The sequence below is a fragment of the Euphorbia lathyris genome, chromosome 8 (genome assembly GCF_963576675.1).
Source record: "Euphorbia lathyris chromosome 8, ddEupLath1.1, whole genome shotgun sequence".
NCBI classification, from domain to species: Eukaryota; Viridiplantae; Streptophyta; class Magnoliopsida; order Malpighiales; family Euphorbiaceae; genus Euphorbia; species Euphorbia lathyris.
This window is the reverse complement of record NC_088917.1, coordinates 53,849,809-53,869,855: the sequence shown is the minus strand read 5'-3', so window position 1 is coordinate 53,869,855 and position 20,047 is coordinate 53,849,809. Positions and strand designations below refer to the sequence as shown.

At 39.6% G+C, this 20,047-nt stretch overlaps 1 protein-coding gene across 1 annotated transcript; it reads right to left on the bottom strand.

The window, feature by feature from the left end:
* Positions 1-14,233: 14,233 nt before the first annotated feature.
* LOC136202264 (probable flavin-containing monooxygenase 1) lies at positions 14,234-16,484 on the bottom strand. Its single transcript, XM_065992781.1, has 5 exons — positions 15,867-16,484; positions 15,549-15,786; positions 15,296-15,471; positions 14,852-15,210; positions 14,234-14,720 (listed from the first exon to the last, which is right to left on the bottom strand). Exons 1-5 carry the CDS (start codon positions 16,302-16,304, stop codon positions 14,369-14,371), a joined length of 1,563 nt encoding a protein of 520 aa, XP_065848853.1. The 5' UTR covers positions 16,305-16,484; the 3' UTR covers positions 14,234-14,368.
* Between the last annotated feature and the right edge of the window lie 3,563 nt (positions 16,485-20,047).

Sequence of the window (20,047 nt, the reverse complement as noted above, 5' to 3'; positions counted from 1 at the left end):
AATACGGCAGCACAATGCATGCATATTTTATGAACATATATATAACTTCACACCTTAGGTATTGCATGCCTGGCTAGTAGGAACCGTGATTGTTTCCATTTATGGTTACTGTATATGTTATTGTTATTAAAAGGGATGAGATCAAAGTTTGCTGCAACAGCTCTCTCATGACCTTGTATAGGCTCGATAGTGGCGGAACCAGAGTCCCTAATACTTCGGACTCAATTATTTAACAACAATTTTTTTTGATAAATTTAAAGAAAAAATATCCAAAATATTAAAAAATGTACTAAATAAGTAAAAATTGAGTCATGCGATTATATATTTTTTTTAATAACATTGCAAAATAAGTTCATCATCTACACTTATGAAAATATATTTATCGATGTATACCACTATAGTATCATTCATCCACGGACGAATCTACATAGGAGGTAATGGGGGCACTTCCCCCACTGAGATCTGGAAATTCTTAAAAACCCATGTAGTAATTTTCTGAGATTTGATGATTTGCCCCCTTTCCATTCTCTGGTTCGTTCATGGTGTTTTAGGTCTAGAGGTTGAAGATGAGTTGTGAAGGCATTTGTTTTAATTTTCGTTTTCTTCCTTCTTAACAAAATGATGACGTTTCACTTAAGTGTGGAACGACGTCGTTGTATTATGAAGAAAGGGAAAAAATTGAAATCAAAATCCCCCAATTAAACCAACTAAGTGAAAGATCCCATTTTAGCCCCATGTTCCGCGATAACCAAGCCTTCAATTGAACCCTAAATCTCCAATTCGAGTAAATTGAAATCTTCAAATCCTCTGGAAACCCTAAAATGATCGATCATCACTGATTTTCGTCCATGTCCGTCTGTCCTTCCTTCCAACTTCTAAGTCTGCTTTTCTTCCCCAACGACAGCAACATGTAGTTTTCTTCACTCGTCTTCTGCTTTCAAGTATGATATAAAGATTTTTTCCCCAAATAGGTATTACTTGTTCTTTTGATAATGATTTCTTATGATTGTGGATTTCATTTTCAATTAGGAATTTCTTGTTCTTCTGCTTTTCTTCCCCAACGGCAGCAACATGTAGTTTTCTTCACTCGTCTTCTGCTTTCAAGTATGATATAAAGATTTTTTCCCCAAATAGGTATTACTTGTTCTTTTGATAATGATTTCTTATGATTGTGGATTTCATTTTCAATTAGGAATTTCTTGTTCTTCTGCTTTTAATCGATTTAATGTGTTTATGGGATTTGGATTAATAGGAATAAGGCTATTTTTGCTAATGAGTCATTTTCCCTTTCTTTAGTTTGATTTGGTTGTTGTGTTGCATAAATTCAGTTGAAGTAAGAGTGGCTTCCTAATATATCTTTTTATTGAATTTGTTTCATTATAATTTTTCAAATATGACATGATGCTATACGATCCTAAATATTGTATAATTGTGATGTTTGGATATTTATCGAAGTTATATGTCCATGTAAACTAACTCAAGTAAATCATTCCTCACCATTATTCCCCTTTTCTATCAACAGAAAGTGTGAACTATCCCAAAGACTTTTGTAATTACGATTATGCCCCGAGCTTCATCAGAAAATGTGAACTATCCCAAAGATCTCTATAATTACGATTATTCTCCGAGCTTCATCAGAAAATGTGAACTATCCCAAAAATCTCTATAATTACGATTATTCTCCGAGCTTGATTTATGTATAAATAGGAGTGCTTAGCACTCATTTAGACATCCAGATTTTGTGTAATAAAACTCTACCACCTTGAGAGCTTGTGTAATCATTCCGTTACTCCATCGAAGTTCCATTCCATCTGCATTCTCCAAGCTTGAGAGTTCCACCTCCATGTCTTGAGAGACGGCTTTGAGTCCGGTTAGCTAGTTCTAAGGACTGATTCTTCTTCCATTCCTACTTGTTAATTAACTTGCACTCTTCCTATGTACTAGGCTTGGTTGTATTCCGCATTTGCGCATTCCACAGTTATAATATATGATTTGCAATTTTAGTTTCTTTATACGTGTTATTATTTATTACTTGCTTTGATATTGATAATTGATTATTGCGTAGGTTGATTACAAACTCCAAAATCCATTAGGATTCATATAGGTGTTGCCTTATCGGAATCGACAACCCGGAAACCGTAGGAATTGACAAGCCACAGAACTTACAGGCCCTAGTTTCTGATCCTAAGAATTAGAATCGCCTTAAGAGGGAGCTATGATATTAGCACTTCACGAGGTTGGTCAGTTTATACGTAGTCGTCTTTGCAAGAGTAAACAATTACTCGTATATGTTCTGAAATAGTATTTATTATATGTTGTAACTTATCATTACCCGTATCACGTCATTAGAGTTTGAACTATACAAGTCTGTTTCACCCATAGCGTAGGAGTAGTTATAGTTGTCATCCAAACCCAAAGCTAAAGTATTCACCGCTTAGATAACAAATAGAACCGAGTAGTTTAATACTTGTAGGTATAAATCTCGTGGATTCAATACCTGGACTAAACCAGATTTATTACTTGATACATCGGGGTACACTTATCCCTTACCTGTGGGAAAAGACCGCTAGCTTGGGTTTCCCCCACCCCCCCCCCCCTACCAGACCACGCCCTAAGTATTGACCTAGAATAGCAAGATCATGAGCGATTATATTCGCAGAACAATTAACAAAAACTGACATAAAAAAATCATTAAAAGAACCTAACAACCACCTGCAACCATCTAACACCAGACTATAAGGACATCAAAAAGAAGGTTGGGCAAGATCGGTCACCACAACTTTAGCATTTGTCTCAACAATATATCCATCAACTCCCTTGTTTTTAACCAACTAAGTGCTTCCTGGATTCTAGAGCTTCTCCAACACGAGGTAAATAATTTCATTTCACATGCTTACTAACCCAGACAAGATTCAATAGAACATGAACCTACCATAGGTTGCCCAGCCCGCGATAGTTTCAATCAAGGATACTCATAATGATAGGCACGCTTGTCCAGCAGAGCCCACCTTTGGCCTGTTTTTTGAGCCCACTTCCATTTCTTTTTTAATTTTTGAAAATGTCTCTTCCTTTAATTATTCCTCAATTCTTCTATGTTTTGGATCCAGTATAACCACCTCCTCATTTAAAATAGTATTAACTGTCTTACTCTTTTCAATATTCCCTTTACTTATTATTTCGTCAAATGCCATTTGATTAACCCAAACTATTCTCCTTGAGTCAATCTCCACTAATTATGCCACTGCCAAATTGAGAGTTATGATTCAACCATACTGAACCGCCAGTCATCATTGACTGAAATCCATTGATCCTCCTAGCACTGACGTCACTCACCATCCACCTTACACCATTAGTGCCTGCTTCCGACCAACCTATATGTTATCATTACAACCCTATATGGCTTAGCAACTTCCCTATTCTCTTAAGCATACACTTTAGAACAAGTGATCACATGTATCATTTTGTCAAGTGATCACATGTATCTTTTTTTTGCTAACATAGTGATGACCCGCGAAGCCAAACCGGGCCGAATTCATTACACGGGCCCAGCCCATACTTAGATCCATGGTCTAAGATGGGATGGGACCCGAATAGAGGAAGCGGGTGAAGTGAGTAACCGCCCCGAATTCCTAAATGGAGCATTAAAACTCCCACTCAGGACAAACGATACCATGTTTGTTGCCACGAAAGCCACGAGAGGGGGCATGACCTAAAAAGGAGTAACCGCCCTCGGAACATGACCTGGAAGGGGTAACCGCCCTCGGCGGTTACTTAAGAACACTTATAAAAAGCCCTAAGGCCAAAGGGGGAAAGGTACATTCACATTTTTCCCACAATATTATTGTCAATTTACCAACCCTCCTACAAAAACTGATTTGATCGTCGGAGAGTTTTCCCGGAGATCCTGTCTCCGGTTCTGTTTTGCAGGTAACTACGGCAGAGATCATCAAATCGGATCCAGCAAGTTATCATTGGTGCGGTGAACGTGGACCTTTTTTACCAACATTTGGTTAAAGGTACACAAAGAACATGTCAGAACCATCACGAACGACCGGCGTTACAACCAGATCCACTAGTATGAACTCAAGGGGTCCACGGATTGCGAATTCGCAACCTGCAAGTACGCAGCCTGTGGTGCCTAGCTCGTCAAGCCCTTCGGGACAATTGAGTCCCTTATTGGAGGTTCAAGTGCAAAATGAAATGGAGATGTCCAATAGCGATTTCGTGCAAATGGCAGGACAAGTCTTGGCTTCAAATATGAGCCAAGCGGCGGGGGATCGAATGATTAGTTTGTTAACCGCAATGGCCGATCATAATACCGCTGTGGCGGCTGCTCCTCAACAACCTGTTGTTGTCTCCACACAACCATCGACTACTGCCGCCATATCTGCGCTTCCACAGCCATCTCGAGAGCTAACCCAGATAGGTCAGAGTAGTCGCATGAACCCACGCAGCCATCCAAGTAACTACTCGTACCACGATCCTAGTATGACGATCCATCCGACCTGGCAAACATCCCAACCGACATCGGGAATACCAGGAATCCTTCCACTACAACACACGGAACCCTTGGTTAACGGGCATTCAGAATTAATGGCGTCTGGGGCGAATACGTTTGGGCAGGAGCACACCTGGAACTTTGATCCTATAACCGGACGACGGCTAGAACCACGGCGAGAACAAATCTCAACATCAATTGGCGGGTGGATGCCACCTAGAGTTCACCAGCAGCGGATGGAAGAGGTTCGGCGAATACCCAATCTTGAGTTGGAAGATCAACTACGGAACATGATGGAGCGAATGGGGTACACGCCTAGGGCGAGAGCAGAGGTGCAGAGTGATTCGCCTTTTGCTCTGTCGTTGTGAGAATTTATACCAGATCACAGGATAAAGGCCCCGGCGATACCTAAATACTATGGGGATCCTAATTCTGATCCTGAGGCTCATGTCAGGAACTACAGAGAATTAATGGATGTTGCGGGAGCGAGTGAAAGTATAATTTGCAGATTATTCTCGACCACTTTGGGCGGAGCGGCATCTGATTGGTTTCGGTCTTTACCTGCTGAATCTATTCACAACTGGAATCAATACAGTCGTGATTTCTGTGCCAAGTTCGTGGGCTGTAAAGCGGCAGATGTGACGGATAGGCAGCTGAAGGAGATCAAACAGAGGAACTATAATTCCCTAAGGGAATTTGTTGTCGCATTCAACGATATTCTGGTGCGGTTGCAGAACCCGGATATCGTGAGCATCCGCAACATCATGGCGGATGGAACCACGGATTGGAGCATGCGAGAGGAAATCATCCGCAACAAGCCGCGCACAGTGGCCGAACTCATGAAGATAGCAAAGGAATTCATGGAAGTGGACGATGTCAACAGAGAACATAGAGCTCAAACCCGGAGAGAGAGAGATGCTGCTAGATCCACTTCGGACAATCGACGCCAGACCCAGTCCAAGGGTAATTTTGTTCGCAGAGGCGACCGCTCCTTTCAAGCGGGAGGATATCAAACACCATTGAATACGACTCGCCAGGAGGTGTTACTTTGGATCGAAAAGAACCCCCTGAAGAAGGATGTGCGGTTCCCCGAGGCGAAAGGCCGAACTAGTTTGGGGCGATATCCTAACAAATATTGCAGGTTCCACAGATTGAACGGCCATGACACGAACGATTGCTATGAACTGAAGAAGGAAATAGAAAAGCTGATTGAGAGGGGCAAGCTAGGCCAATTCGTAAGAAAAAAACGATTGATGAGAAAATAACGCTCCCGCATGAGGGAGAAGCAAGGCCCGAAAAGAAGCAGAAGAAAGGGGTGATAAACATGATAGCTGGCGGGATCTATGAGCCGCCAACAAAAAGGGCTCGCCGTGAACAGCGAAAAAGCAACACGCATAGGGGGGATGCCCTCAATTACTCATTCGCGCGAATCACGGAGCCGCATGCGGATGTTTTGGTGATTACGATGGCTGTAGAAGGATGGGACGTCAAGCGGGTCCTTATTGATACTGGCAGTTCTTGTAATGTTATTACTCGGACTGCATTCAACAAGTTGGGAATTAATGACGAGCGAGTGGAACATACATTCATGGATGTAACTGGTTTTGGAGGTCAATCGTCTCAAACAAGTGGACAAGTGGTGTTGGAAGCAGAAATGGGCGATAAGAATCTAAAATGGCGAGGTGATCTAGAATTCGCAATTGTTGATCTCCCGTTGGCCTACAACATAATTCTGGGGCGTCCGTTCCTATCGGAAACGGAATCACTCATCTCAATGAAGCACTTGACATTACATTTTCCAACACACCAAGGGCGAGTCATAGTTGAAGGTGATCAACTTGTATCTCAACAAGCCTATACATTGTCACTTGAACCAAAGCCAGGTGAAGAGGATAAAGTTGATGAGAAGTTGCCGGCAGAAGCATTAGGAGAAACAGAACTATTCGCCATCTCAAATGACAAGAATGTACGAATAGCGGCAGGACTCCCCGAGGAAACGAAGAAAGCCATTACCGAGGTGTTGATCCAATGCGAGTCGGCATTCGCCGCTCCGAATGAAGTGCTGAAAGGAATAAGTCCAGATATAGCAACCCATCGTTTGAATGTGGACAAAGGTGCAACCCCAGTGCGACAGAAAAAGAGAGGACACGCTCCAGAGCGGCAGAAGGCGATTGAAAAAGCTGTGGCGGATTTGCTAAAATCAGATGCAATTCGAGAAGTCACCTATCCGGAGTGGCTAGCCAATGTGGTGCTAGTCAAAAAGCCAAATGGAACGTACAGAATGTGTGTCGACTTCAAGGATCTGAATAAAGCTTGTCCGAAGGATATGTATCCGCTACCTAACATTGATATATTGGTAGATGGAACTGCAGGATTTGAAGCTTTATCGTTCACCGACGTGAAATCCAGTTACCACCAGATACCCATGGAGAAGGCGGATGAAATCAAAACATCATTCATAACTCATCAGGCGACTTATTGCTTCAAGGTGATGCCCTTCGGATTGAAAAACGCAGGAGCAACATACCAGAGGATGATGAACAAGATATTTTCAGACAAGTCAGGCGAGAACTTCTCAATCTACGTAGATGACATGATCATCAAAAGCAAGAAGATGCGAGACCACCCGCAGGATATCAAAGAAATCCTGGAAGTGCTAATCAAATATGGCCTCAAGTTGAACCCAGAAAAATGCACGTTCGGAGCAAGGGCAGGAAAATTCCTGGGTTTCATTGTTAGTGGCAAGGGAGTTGAGGCGAATCCTGAGAAGGTTAAAGCAGTAATGGAGATGAAAACTCCGAGGAACGTAAGAGAAGTACAAAGACTAAATGGGCGGTTGGTGGCATTAGGGCGATTCATATCATGCTCGGCTAGAAGATGTCTACCTTTCTACAATGCCATCAAAAAATCTAAGTCCTTTGAATGGACGCCGGATTGTCAAGAGGCATTTGAGGGTATAAAGCGACTGCTATGCTATCCGCCCTTAATGAGCAGGCCGGAGGACGGAGAAGATTTATTTCTTTACGTATCCGTCACCAGTATGGCGATATGCACTGTAATGGTGCGAGAAGAAGAGGGCCAACAATATCCAGTGTACTATGTGAGCAAGGTCTTGAAGGATGCAGAACTTCGGTATTCGAAGTTGGACAAAATGGCTCTCGCGGTGATAACCACGGCGGCTAGGCTAAAACCATACTTTCAGGCGCATACTATCATTGTGAGAACCGGAATTCCAATGCGGAAGGTACTGCAGAAACCTGACGCATCCGGCCGATTAATGGAATGGTCAATTCGCCTGGGGGAATTCGATATTCGCTACGAAGGAAGACCAGTACTAAAGGGTCAAGTACTTGCCGATTTCGTGAATGAATTCACGTGGGATGAAGATGAACGTCCAAAGGCACAAAAAGAAGAGTGGAGCATGTTCATAGATGGGGCATTATCCACAGATGGGGCTGGACTGGGAGTCGTCATCAAAGGCCTAGAGGTTATTCGCCTGTACTATACGGCAAAGTTAACTTTCAAAACTACCAATAATGCCGCAGAGTATGAAGCAATGATATGCGGATTGAAGCTGCTTAATGAACTTACGCCAGAAAGAGTGGTGATCTACAACGATTCTAAACTCATGATAAATCAGATCACAAAAAACTATCTGGTGAAACAAGAAGATCTGGTCAAATACCATCAGATAGTCGGCAGATTGACGCAGGACTTAACACACAAGGGAGTCGTCTGGGAAATGGTGCATGTTCCAAGAGGCCAAAACACAAAGGCTGATAAACTGGAAAAAGCAGCGGCGAGTAGAGAACCATGGAATCAAAAAGCATGCAATTTGGAGATAAGATCCGTACCAGCATTTGAAGTCGATCAGATTATGGTCATTGAAGAGCTGGAAGATGATGAAGATTGGCGGATACCTATCCGCCAATATCTGGAGCAGGGAGATTTGCCAGATGACAAAAGCCTAGCCAGAAAGCTAATTGGACAATCAGCGAGATACTCAATTCGAGATGGAACTTTGTATCGAAAATCATATACATGTCCATGGTTGAAATGTGTTAGCCGCAATGAAGGAGACTACGTACTGCGAGAACTCCATGAAGGAATGTGCGGCGCACATGAAGCATCCGCGGCGTTGGCAAGAAAGGTCAAGTTAATGGGATACTATTGGCCAAAGGTGATGGAGGATTCCCAGAAGATGGTAGCGGAATGTCACAGCTGTCAAATCCATGCGAATGAAAAGCACGTTCGCGGAGCCGAACAAATCTCTATAATGACGGCATGGCCATTCGCAACATGGGGAATCGATATAGTGGGTCCATTCCCAGAAACGACAAAGAAAAGGAAGTACTTGGTAGTCGCAGTTGACCACTTCAGCAAATGGGTAGAAGCGGAGGCAGTAACCGCTCAAACACCTGAACGAATGATCGAGTTCTTACGAGAGAACATTATCATGCGATTTGGAATCCCGCAAAAGCTTATAACTGACAACGGCACCCAGTTCAACTGTGTCAAGTTCAAAGCATACTGCGAAAGCATGGGGATCAAGAATCATTTTTCTTCCGTAAACCATCCCCAATCGAATGGTATGACAGAGGTTACCAACAGGGCCATGATTCAAGGTATCAAGAAGCGGCTAGGTGATAAAAAAACAGGTTGGGCGGATGAGATACCCCATATGTTATGGGCATACAGAACTTCTGTAAAAGCAGCAACTGGCGAAACACCTTTCTCGCTGGTTTATGGAGCCGAAGCAGTCCTACCTGTTGAAATCAAGTCGCCTACAGATCGAATAATTTATTATTGCGACACACAAAATCCTATCAACATTAGAGATGCATTGGATTCTGTTGAAGAACGAAGAGAAAAAGCTTACATGCGAATGGTAGTGTACCGCAATAGAATCAAGAAATATCATGACAAAAGGGTGCGAAAAGTGATAATCAACGAGAACGACTTGGTCTTGAAAAAAGCGGACAAAATACAATCCAGAGATGGCAAAGGCAAATTAGGCGTCAACTGGATCGGACCATACAGAGTATCCAAGAAGCTGGGACCATCAACTTTTGAAATAGAAGAAATGAGCGGAAAAAAGCTCCCGCGCACCTGGAATCTAGAAAATCTGCGCCTATATAAACGGGCCGGGTAGTTCAGGGAAATGACGAGTACTCGTTTTCCTTTTATGAGTTTTTTCCCACTGGGTTTTCTGATAAAAGGTTTTAATGAGGCTTTGATCCCGCACATTTCATATACCAATGTAACAAAAAGTCTTTTCTTTTATCAATAAAGATATTCAATTATTGCATACGGCGTTTGAGTGCGGATCCTTTTTAGGACAACCACTTCAGTGTGTTATCTACAAACAAAAGGCGGGTAAATCGCGCAAAAACCTTATGGTTAAACTTAAAAACACATAAATGTGTTGCCTATTAAGAAAGGCGGATGCATGATTACGCATCACTCGCAAAAACCTTATGGTTAAACTTAAAAACACATAAATGTGTTGCCTATTAAGAAAGGCGGATGCATGATTACGCATCACTCGCAAAAACCTTATGGTTGAACTTAAAAGCACATAAATGTGTTGCCTATTAAAGAAAGGCGGATGCATGATTACGCATCACTCGCAAAACCTTATGATTAACCTTATGATTATATTATTTTCGAAAGAAAAATTATAAGATAAGGCATAAAATTAAGCGAATTAACGAGTACTCAAAAAATTGCAAAAAGGGTCTGGCCACCCTAGCGGAAACGAAACTAAACTACGAGAAAATACAAATATGGAGTCGGCAAAAGGGCAAGGGTCACGTATGAAAACAAAGGGCAATAAGGAATAAAGCAACAATCGCACGTATAGGTAAAGCGGCAAGCAAAAGAAAATATATATATACGGGCAGTTTGTTACATACAACAGTCCAGATATAAATCAAACTATGCTACAGCTTCCTCTCCTTCACCCATATGGCCCTCCTCGCCTTCAGCGGCTCCCTCATCTCCTCCAGTGGGCGGATCTGCTTCAAGCGAATCCTCAACCCTCGAATCAGTAACCGCTTCAGAGAGCGGTACCTCTTGCTCAGGCTGAGAAAGGTCTTGTGGTGCCTCTTTTTCCGCGTTCTGAGTAGGGATCTCGCAGCTAATTGGAGGGTTCTGAAAACTCTGCCAATCTAAGAAGAGTACCTCATCCATATCAGCATCCTCGGCTTCCAGCTTGTCCCACTTCTCAGTTAGATCCTTTTCGGGGATGGGAACCTTGGGGCGGTTAAGTACTCGATCTGAATGCCCATGCTCATAAGCAGCATGAATTCGCTCCCCATACCAATAGATGCGAGCACCATCTTCGGCTAGAATCTCCTCAGCTTTCTTTTTTTGCATCTCCAGAGCCTCCTTGGATGAATTTAGATCATCAAGGACCTTTTGCAGCTCGTCGGACTTAGCCTGGAGGGATCTGAGAGCTTCCTCCTTCTCGCTCATAACCTTCTGACAAGCACCTTCAAGAGCCTTTACCTTCCCTTGGACATCATCATAAAGCGACTTCTCAGTCGCCAATTCAGTACCAAGGTTCTCCAACTCTTTAGCGCGTTCAGCGTCCCTTAGGAGAGCACCCTCCGCGAAGTTAATAATCTGCATAAAAGATGATTCGCAGATAATAAGAGCGGATAGAAATGTGCGGTTACTACAAATGCAAGATCCTTGAAAGAGAATATCACAAGTAACAATATACCTCTATGGCCCGCTTCTCAATCCCCTCCATAGCAGTAGGAAGCGGCACTTGCTCTCGCACGCGGGAAGCAGAGGGGAGTCGCCCAAGGACATTGCATATGGAAGAAACAATGTCCCTACACGAGAAGCTCACAGCCATGCCAAAGGTCCTAGTCCACCACCCGCTGATATCAGGAATTGGCTGCGAATGCATAAGGAGAAAGATCAGGAGAACAGCAGATAACTCATAAGGAAAAATTAACAACGTAAAAAGGGGAATAGATCAATATACCTCATGGATTGGTGTACTGCTTTTTCCTTTGGACGAGGCGGATACAGGTGTACCGCCAACAGTGAGGGACACAGAAGCATTTTTCTTTCTGGGACGAGAAGACTCTGTATCCGCAGTATTCTTCCGCTTCCTAGTTAAGGGAAGGTCCTCGGAAGCAGAAGCTGGACCTTGTGAAACGGAGGCCCTTGCGGGAGAAGCCGCCTCGATAGAAGTAATCGCCCCTCCAGGAGAATTCGCCCCTGCGACTGAAGTGTTTCCCTCCATTCGCCTCTTCCTTCTCGCTAGGGCTTTAGCCTCCCGATCTGCAGCGAGTTGAGATAAAGGATCACCCCTGCAAAGGGTTAAAAGAAATCATCAACTTGGAAATAAAAAGTACCTTGTACAAAAACGCGATAAGGGATATAGACAACGTGATCCCCCTCGCGATAGGCAATCACCACTCGGCTCCTTAGCATGTGGAAAGCCTGATCATATGTCCATACAAAGGGAGGAGTACCCTTCAAAAACTTGATCACAGCGAATTCTTCCTCACTGGGGTAACCGAAGTTCAAACTCTTTATATTTGGTCGGCCCCAACGGCGAAGGAAGTTCGGATTCCCTTCGTGAAACTTGATGAAGAAATAAGATCGGTCCCACTCGCGGATTTTGTTCAGCTTCTCGTCAAAACCATAGTAACCGCTCTGACGGATGAAAGTAAAATACCCCGCCGAACTTTTGAAATGATGAAGCTTGGAGAAAATTTTGAGCGAGAAGGGAACCTCCAGACAATCCGCCAGAAATTTGTCCAGAGTTAAATCGGCCCATCCATTGGGATGCAACTGACCGGGTGCGATTCTGTAACCGCCAAGGACGGAGGCAACCTCATCCGCCAGCGGATACGTGAAGCCGCAGATGATCTGGGCGACGAAAATGGTGAAATACCCCTTTGGGTAGTCGCCCGGTCCTTTATCCTCCCCGGGAATAAGGGTTTCGAGGCCTTGGAGCCAAGGATACTGCTCCCGCAAATCGTCAATTGTCTCTTGACAAACTAGACTTCCCGACCTGTCCTTCTTCGGTAATAAACGGGGGGTTGGGACAGGTGGCGGAATCAACTTTTTAGGGTCAAAACCTAGGCCCTCATCGGTTGTATTCGCCAGGTGGAGGAAGTCGGCGGGATGAGAATCTGACCCAGGAGAGCTGGTTGAAGCTTCATCAACCATCTCCTCAACCTCATGGGAGACCTCGCGGACGTAATTTTCGTCGAACGGTGCGAAGTCGAGGTCAGGGTTCGACATATTGATGAAGGAAAATGAATAGAAGTAAAGAATCGAGCGAGGTACAAATTCTGAAAAGGAACACTTACATATGAAAGACGACACAGAGAAGAACGGACGCAAAAAGGTTGATGCCGGAAGAGAAACGACGCAAAAGGTGGATGCCGGAAAAGAAACGACGGGAAAGGGAAAGTCACAATTTTTGAATTTTGAAAATCCAGACAAAAACGAAGAGTCTCCTATAAAAAAGACCCTAAAGGGCTCTTGCCAAACTAAGGGGGAGGCATGTGATGACCCGCGAAGCCAAACCGGGCCGAATTCATTACACGGGCCCAGCCCATACTTAGATCCATGGTCTAAGATGGGATGGGACCCGAATAGAGGAAGCGGGTGAAGTGAGTAACCGCCCCGAATTCCTAAATGGAGCATTAAAACCCCCACTCAGGACAAACGATACCACGTTTGTTGCCACGAAAGCCACGAGAGGGGGCATGACCTAAAAAGGAGTAACCGCCCTCGGAACATGGCCTGGAAGGGGTAACCGCCCTCGGCGGTTACTTAAGAACACTTATAAAAAGCCCTAAGGCCAAAGGGGGAAAGGTACATTCACATTTTTCCCACAATATTATTGTCAATTTACCAACCCTCCTACAAAAACTGACTTGATCGTCGGAGAGTTTTCCCGGAGATCCTGTCTCCGGTTCTGTTTTGCAGGTAACTACGGCGGAGATCATCAAATCGGATCCAGCAAGTTATCACATAGAAAATCACGGGTGTTATTTTGTCACAAAAAATTCCGCAGTTCTTAAAGTGTTAAAGTACGAAACCATAAAGTTTCTTTTTGAACCTTTCCCCTTTTAGTATTAGTGTTGAAACTAGGGCTTTAAATGAGCCGAGTTGTTCATAAGCGGCTCATAGTTCGGCTTGATAAAAGCTGTTTGGCTCGATTTATAAATGAGTTGAGCTTAAACATGATTTTGAGACTCGATTCGTAAACAAGTCGAGCTTCTTGAAAGCTCGTGAGCAAGCTTGATTACAAGGTTGCGACAAGATTGAGAATAATATTTATGAACAGGCTCGTGCACAAGCTTGGTTCCATTATTTTTTTAATAATAGTATAAAAGGGTAAATGAAAAATTACATACTTTTGTGTTAAACTTTAATTTTGTAGATTACAAAACTATATAGCTTGTGAACATAATTAATGAGGTTTATTCACGAGTAAAGTTGATGAACATAATTAACGAGTTGCTGGAGAGCAAAACTCGTGAACAAATAATCAAGCTACTCTGTGCCCAATTATCTAGCCACAAATTTTGCAACAGTTCAGTTGCAAATGGTAGTCTAATTTTAGCTACAAGGATTTAGCAACCATCTTTATTCGATTCAGTCACACTGACGGCATATTCTATTGAAGAGTGTGATAATATATTGTTGTCACAAACACCATTATTTTCTGTAATGAAAATTGTTTTCATACAAAGCTTTATAAGAAATTATTTTATTTAATATTTTCTATATATTGTTTCACATTTGAATAAAAAAGATAAGAAACAGAACAACAAAATGGATGTATTATCAGAACTTCAATTTTAACATAATAATGACTCTTTAATGTCACTAGTGTGTGAGATTAGTAGCATAATCTGCTGGTGCATAGGGAGTAAACAAGTCAGCGAAGATGCCATTTTTCCTTTTAGATTTGTACCCCAAATCCTTGCAAAGTTGGTCATTATACCATATAATAATATTGTTAATACAAGCTCTCTTGTAGTAGTGTCCAATAGATTGCTTGATTTTATTTGTCCACATTTTAGCCTCTTTTTCCATATCTCTTATACAAGGCAACTCAATATTCCCATCCAGAAAATTTGCTAACCATAGGCTTTGCATTTCACAACTACCCAAATGAGAGAAACTCTCACTGTATCCTACAATCGGCATTTGAGGTATTCGCGGATTCAGAATTCGTCTGCACAAAATACCAACCATGTCAATTCATTAAGAGATTTGATAAGTTTGCAATTTTCTTAAACTACAGAAATGTGACTTCAAACATAAAGTTTCGGATTCTGTCAGATGAGCAAGTAATTAACGACGAACCTGTAAAGGAGATCCGGAGAAGTTGCCTTTATCCAATCCTGGAATACTGAAGAGGAAAAAATATTCTTGAGCTTTTCCTCACTCTTGAATCCTGTGGCAAATATGACAAGATCTGTTTGTAAATATTGTTGCTTTTGTCCATCAATAATGAGACCTTCTTTGTAGAACCTGAAACTTTGTGAGTTGTTAACGATGATGATGCTACCTTCTTCCACTTTGTCAAAAAACTTATCTGGCAGCATAGATATCTGACATGAAGACATATCGTCACTAAAGTTTAATTTGGGTAGCATACCATGTTTCTTCAATGGAAATTTCCACCTAATGTAGTTTTCCATGATTTTTGAAATTCCCCATCTCTGCATATTTGTAATTTCATCATTATATATGCCAAAAAAGTTTAAAACAAACAAGTAATGGAGAGTTGTAATTAACAGAAGTTACCAAGGGAGAGAGCAAAGTGGCCAGAAGACTATACAGAACAGTTTCTCCAGGCTTATGAACCAGAATTTCTGCAAAGCGACTCCTATACAAGAAACCCACCAGAAGTCCACTGAGATAACCACTAGGAAGAAACCAATGTGCACTCCTTTGAACCATTGCGCATGGATACTTGCTTCCTGAATTTTTCATCATCCAACCAAAATAAGGTATTGATTTTGATAGATTCAGAAAATTTGATCAATGATTTGCATACCATTAATATTGGCACATTCTGCAGCAATGTCAACTGCAGACTTATGGGAACCAATTACTGCAACCTTTTTTCCTCGGACAAATTTACAAGTACCCAAATTTTTTGAAGCAGAGAATTCCATTGAATGCATTACTTTTCCCTTGAACACTTCTGGACCCTCCTTTTCAGGAAACTCTGGAATGTTAGGTAACCCACTAAATTGTCCAATGCATAGAATCACAAATTCAACTTCGTAATCCTGCTCAAATTTAGTCCTTTGTCAAGATAAATATGGAATTAATATTTTCTTCCTGGGTCATAAGAAAGAATTGAAAATACCTTAATTTCAGAATTTTTAGTGTCCTGCACTTTGATATGCCATTTCCCTTTGGAGCCAAAGGCTTGCCCAGTTCCACCAAAAAGATCCCAAGATTTCATTTCTTCAAAAGATTCACCAACATAATCTATACCAATTACCCTGGAATTAAAACTAATGCAAGACAAGATTCCAAAATGTCGAGCATAAGATTCCAGGTAATCAAGGACTTGAGAGTGAGTAGGATGCACATCTGTTACAGAGGGATGCCAAGGGAAATCAGAAAACTGATATACTTGTTTTGTATTTTGAAGGCGAGTTGAGTCAAGTGTATGCGCCCAAACTCCCCCAATTCTTGAATCAGCTTCGAATATAATTGGCTTAAATCCTTTTTTCAGGCAGTATTTACAAGCAACAAGGCCGCTAGCTCCTGCTCCGATGATGGCTACACGCTTTTCCATTGTTCAATCTCAGAATTTTCAGTTTCAATGCATAGATATGTTGTTATATATTATCATCTTGTACTTTACATATATCATCTTTAGGTGTTTGGTCGCTAGACATAATGAATTCTTACCAATTAGTACTCAAAAGCTTATTCAGCAGTTTTGAAATTTTGCATATATCAACTTCTGCGTTTGGCAGCTACACATACACATAATAAATTCTTACCAATTGGTACTCAAAAGCTACACATACACATAGCCTGTAACATAACAAAATGGGGTGGCAGAATCTAAACATAGGCATTAATCCAAGATGGTTTGTCTAATTGAATTTACCAACCTAAACACTTTGACAAATGAAAGCACAATAACTAGGTAGCCAACTTCATTTATTATTAGATTAAAGTTCTTACTCTCTAACCTATACTTTAAAAATTAATTACGACTCTAATTTATACTTTAATAAACATCAATTAGATCCTCTTGAAATTCCAATTCCCAATTCGATCAATCCTTCGATGGAAATAAAATTTTGGCTCCATTTTTTTATATTTTCAATTCGGCTTTATCAATATTTTATGATATTTTCACTTTCGTTTATTTATACTTTCAGTTCAATTTTGATTAACATTTTATGGTATTTTTAATTTTAGTAAAAAAAGGGCTAAAACTAGTCTGAAAAAAATATTATATATACATATAAAAATATGATGTCTTTTATGCTTACTTTGTTTTTGACAAAGTAAGCTTTACTTTATTTTTTCTACATTGGATGAACTTACTTTGTCAAAGTTCATCATCATTCAATAGTGGAAAAAACAAAGTAAGGTACTATTTGATAAAACTGAAAATTAAGTGTTGAAAAAATAAGTACTGAATTTTAAGTGTTGAATATTACAAGTGTTGAAAATATTGAATGATAAAACTTTTGTAAAAATATTAGTTGATAATATTTAACTTAAAATGTTAAGTTAAATATTTTGATTTATCAAAATAAGTGATTTTTAACTTAATTAACTAATTTAAGTGGTGGAGAAACAACCCTTATCAAACGCACTTAAATTAAATAAGTGTTTAATATTTTAATTTAAGTAATTAAATGGTTTATCAAATAAGGTCTTACTTTGTCAAAAACAAAGTAAGCATAGCCTAACCCTAAAAATATAGGATAACTAATTCCCTAGTCTCTAAATTTTTACCTAATAAATTGTTATTAGTCCCTGTATTTGTAATAATACATTATCACTTGTTCTATTAAATAGTTTATTCACCAGTCCATTTAAAATACTAATTTTTCCCTATTCATTAATGATAAATTACATCTATGGTAATTGGACTTTAGCATATTTACACTTTCGTAACTCAACTTTAAGTTCATTTAACAAAATACTATTATATTATTTGAAATATTAAAAATACACTTTTAAGTTCTTTTGTCAACTCTTTCTCTCTCCCACCTAATTTTAATTTAATATTTTAAATATGCTAGTTAAAATAAAAATATAATGTTTTTTATTTTTAATAAAAATATTTTCTTAATAACTATTAATATTCATGTGTATTTCACACAACAACATTAATATTAAAATTATATTTTTATTAAAAATAGAATTAATTTCAAATAAATGCATTGTGGTTTCACGTTTTTGCAAATCAGTATCTGTGGTTTTCTTTGTTACAAACCAAACCAAATGGTTTGCAAAATTTTCATTTTTGTTGACTTTGCCAAATTTTACAAACCATATGGTTCAGTTTGTAAAAAAAAAAAAAACCCACAGGTACCGATATGTAAAAATGTGAAACTATAGATCATTTATTTAAAATTAACCCTTAAATTTAAAGTAGAAACCTAATTAACTTTAAAATATAGACTAGGGAAACTAATTGTCCTTCAAACTAATAATAAATAAAGGTCCACACTCAATTATTTTGTTTTCATTTATCAAAGATTTTAGGTTGATGAATTCAATTTGACAAACTATCTTAGGAGGAGGATCTAGTACCAGAAGTCAAATATCTATGTGTAGATTTTACCACCCTATTTTGTTGTTGTAGGGTATATACACACTACAAGAAAATCAGTAGTTAGAGACTAAGAATTCGGTTGCAATTTGATCCCTAAACATGTTTAGTGACCGACTTTTATGGGTTACCGACCGAATATAATTGGTCAGTAACTAGTGATATGTGACGGGTTAATGACTATTTCATCAATTGAGTCCAAAATTTCACCAATATTTAAATATGTGGATAGCATAATAATGTAAGGTCTAAATCAACGATAAAAAGATATAAGCTTAAAAAAACATTAAACTAAGTCAAATACATTATGATAATGCAAGATTTATAGTTGAACCTTAAAAAGCTACATAAGCTTAAAAATATATTAAACTAAGTAAAATATAGGAATATCATAATAATATAAGGTCTAGATGAACCTGATTGAAAATAGATCATCGAACATATGGACTAGTGATGTTCGACGAATGTCCGACATAAGTCACCGACCAAAAGAGTTGTGGGATTTCTGACACAAAACACTGATTGGAAATTTTGTCGGTGTTTTTTTAGTCGGTAAAAAAGTGTTACAACTGCTTACCTAGGAGGCTAATTCCGACACATATGAATCTATCGGAATTCTGTTGGTAATGACGATCACAAACGAAATTTAGGCCATCACCGATAAAAAATTCGTCAGTGATACTGATTTTTCTTGGAGTGGAAAGTGATTTCATTAAAGACCAAGATGGAAAATACATATGCTTCATAACATTTGTGTACAAAGATTACACATAATCTAAATCGCAAAGTTAAAGGTAATTTAAACCTTCTGTCTTTATAGTTGAAAGTAATGTCTAAACTGAAGTGGACTGAGGTTGGATGTTTGAACACATCGTAACTGATGTTTCATATGGTTTAGTAATGGACATGCGCTTCTTTCTAGAGGAAATGATAGATTACCATAACACATGATTATCTACCATGTGTGCTTAACGACCATAAGATGGAAAATATGCAATCTCAGCTTTTCTTAATGTGAGTCTCACATTGTAAAACTATGGTTTTACGGATTTAATCTTGGGACCCTTAACTCATTCTGAAAGTATATGATTTTATGTTGCTATCTTGGAAGGATACTCTGAAGGGCCATGAGATAATTCAGCCAATAGGATACCAATCAGACAAGTGTGTAAGATTATGATGGAAATAATGGAGTATGATGGAAATAATGGAGTATGATGGAAAGATCTCCACATGTTCTCATCTTAGCGTTCCATGTTTCACTTTTGGGATAGTTATGCATTTTTGCGTGATTGTAAAAAAAAAAAAGCAAAATCTAGATGACCTCAAAACAAAAATTATTAAAAATTAAAGTTGTTTAGAATATAATTATTTCTTATAATTTTTTATTTTGAGACCATAAACGGTTGTTTTGAGGTGTTAAATGATCACAAGTATTAAAAGTGTAAAGTTAATTGGCTTTTATGTTAAGTTTTGAAATTCAGTAGTCATAATATTAAAAAAAGTAAAGTTCAGTGACCATGGGTGTAATTTACCCATCAATTATTCGGCTTAAAATATTTGGTAGCAAACATTGTGAGCTAATTGCGACTCAGTGCTTTTATATTCGGTCACTAACTATGAAAAACATGATCACTAACTACAACCGTGCTTCTACTATAGTGACAACAATTGTGATACTAAATGTTATCACACATACCATTATCATTTTTTATACTGATAATTTGTTTTCTCTT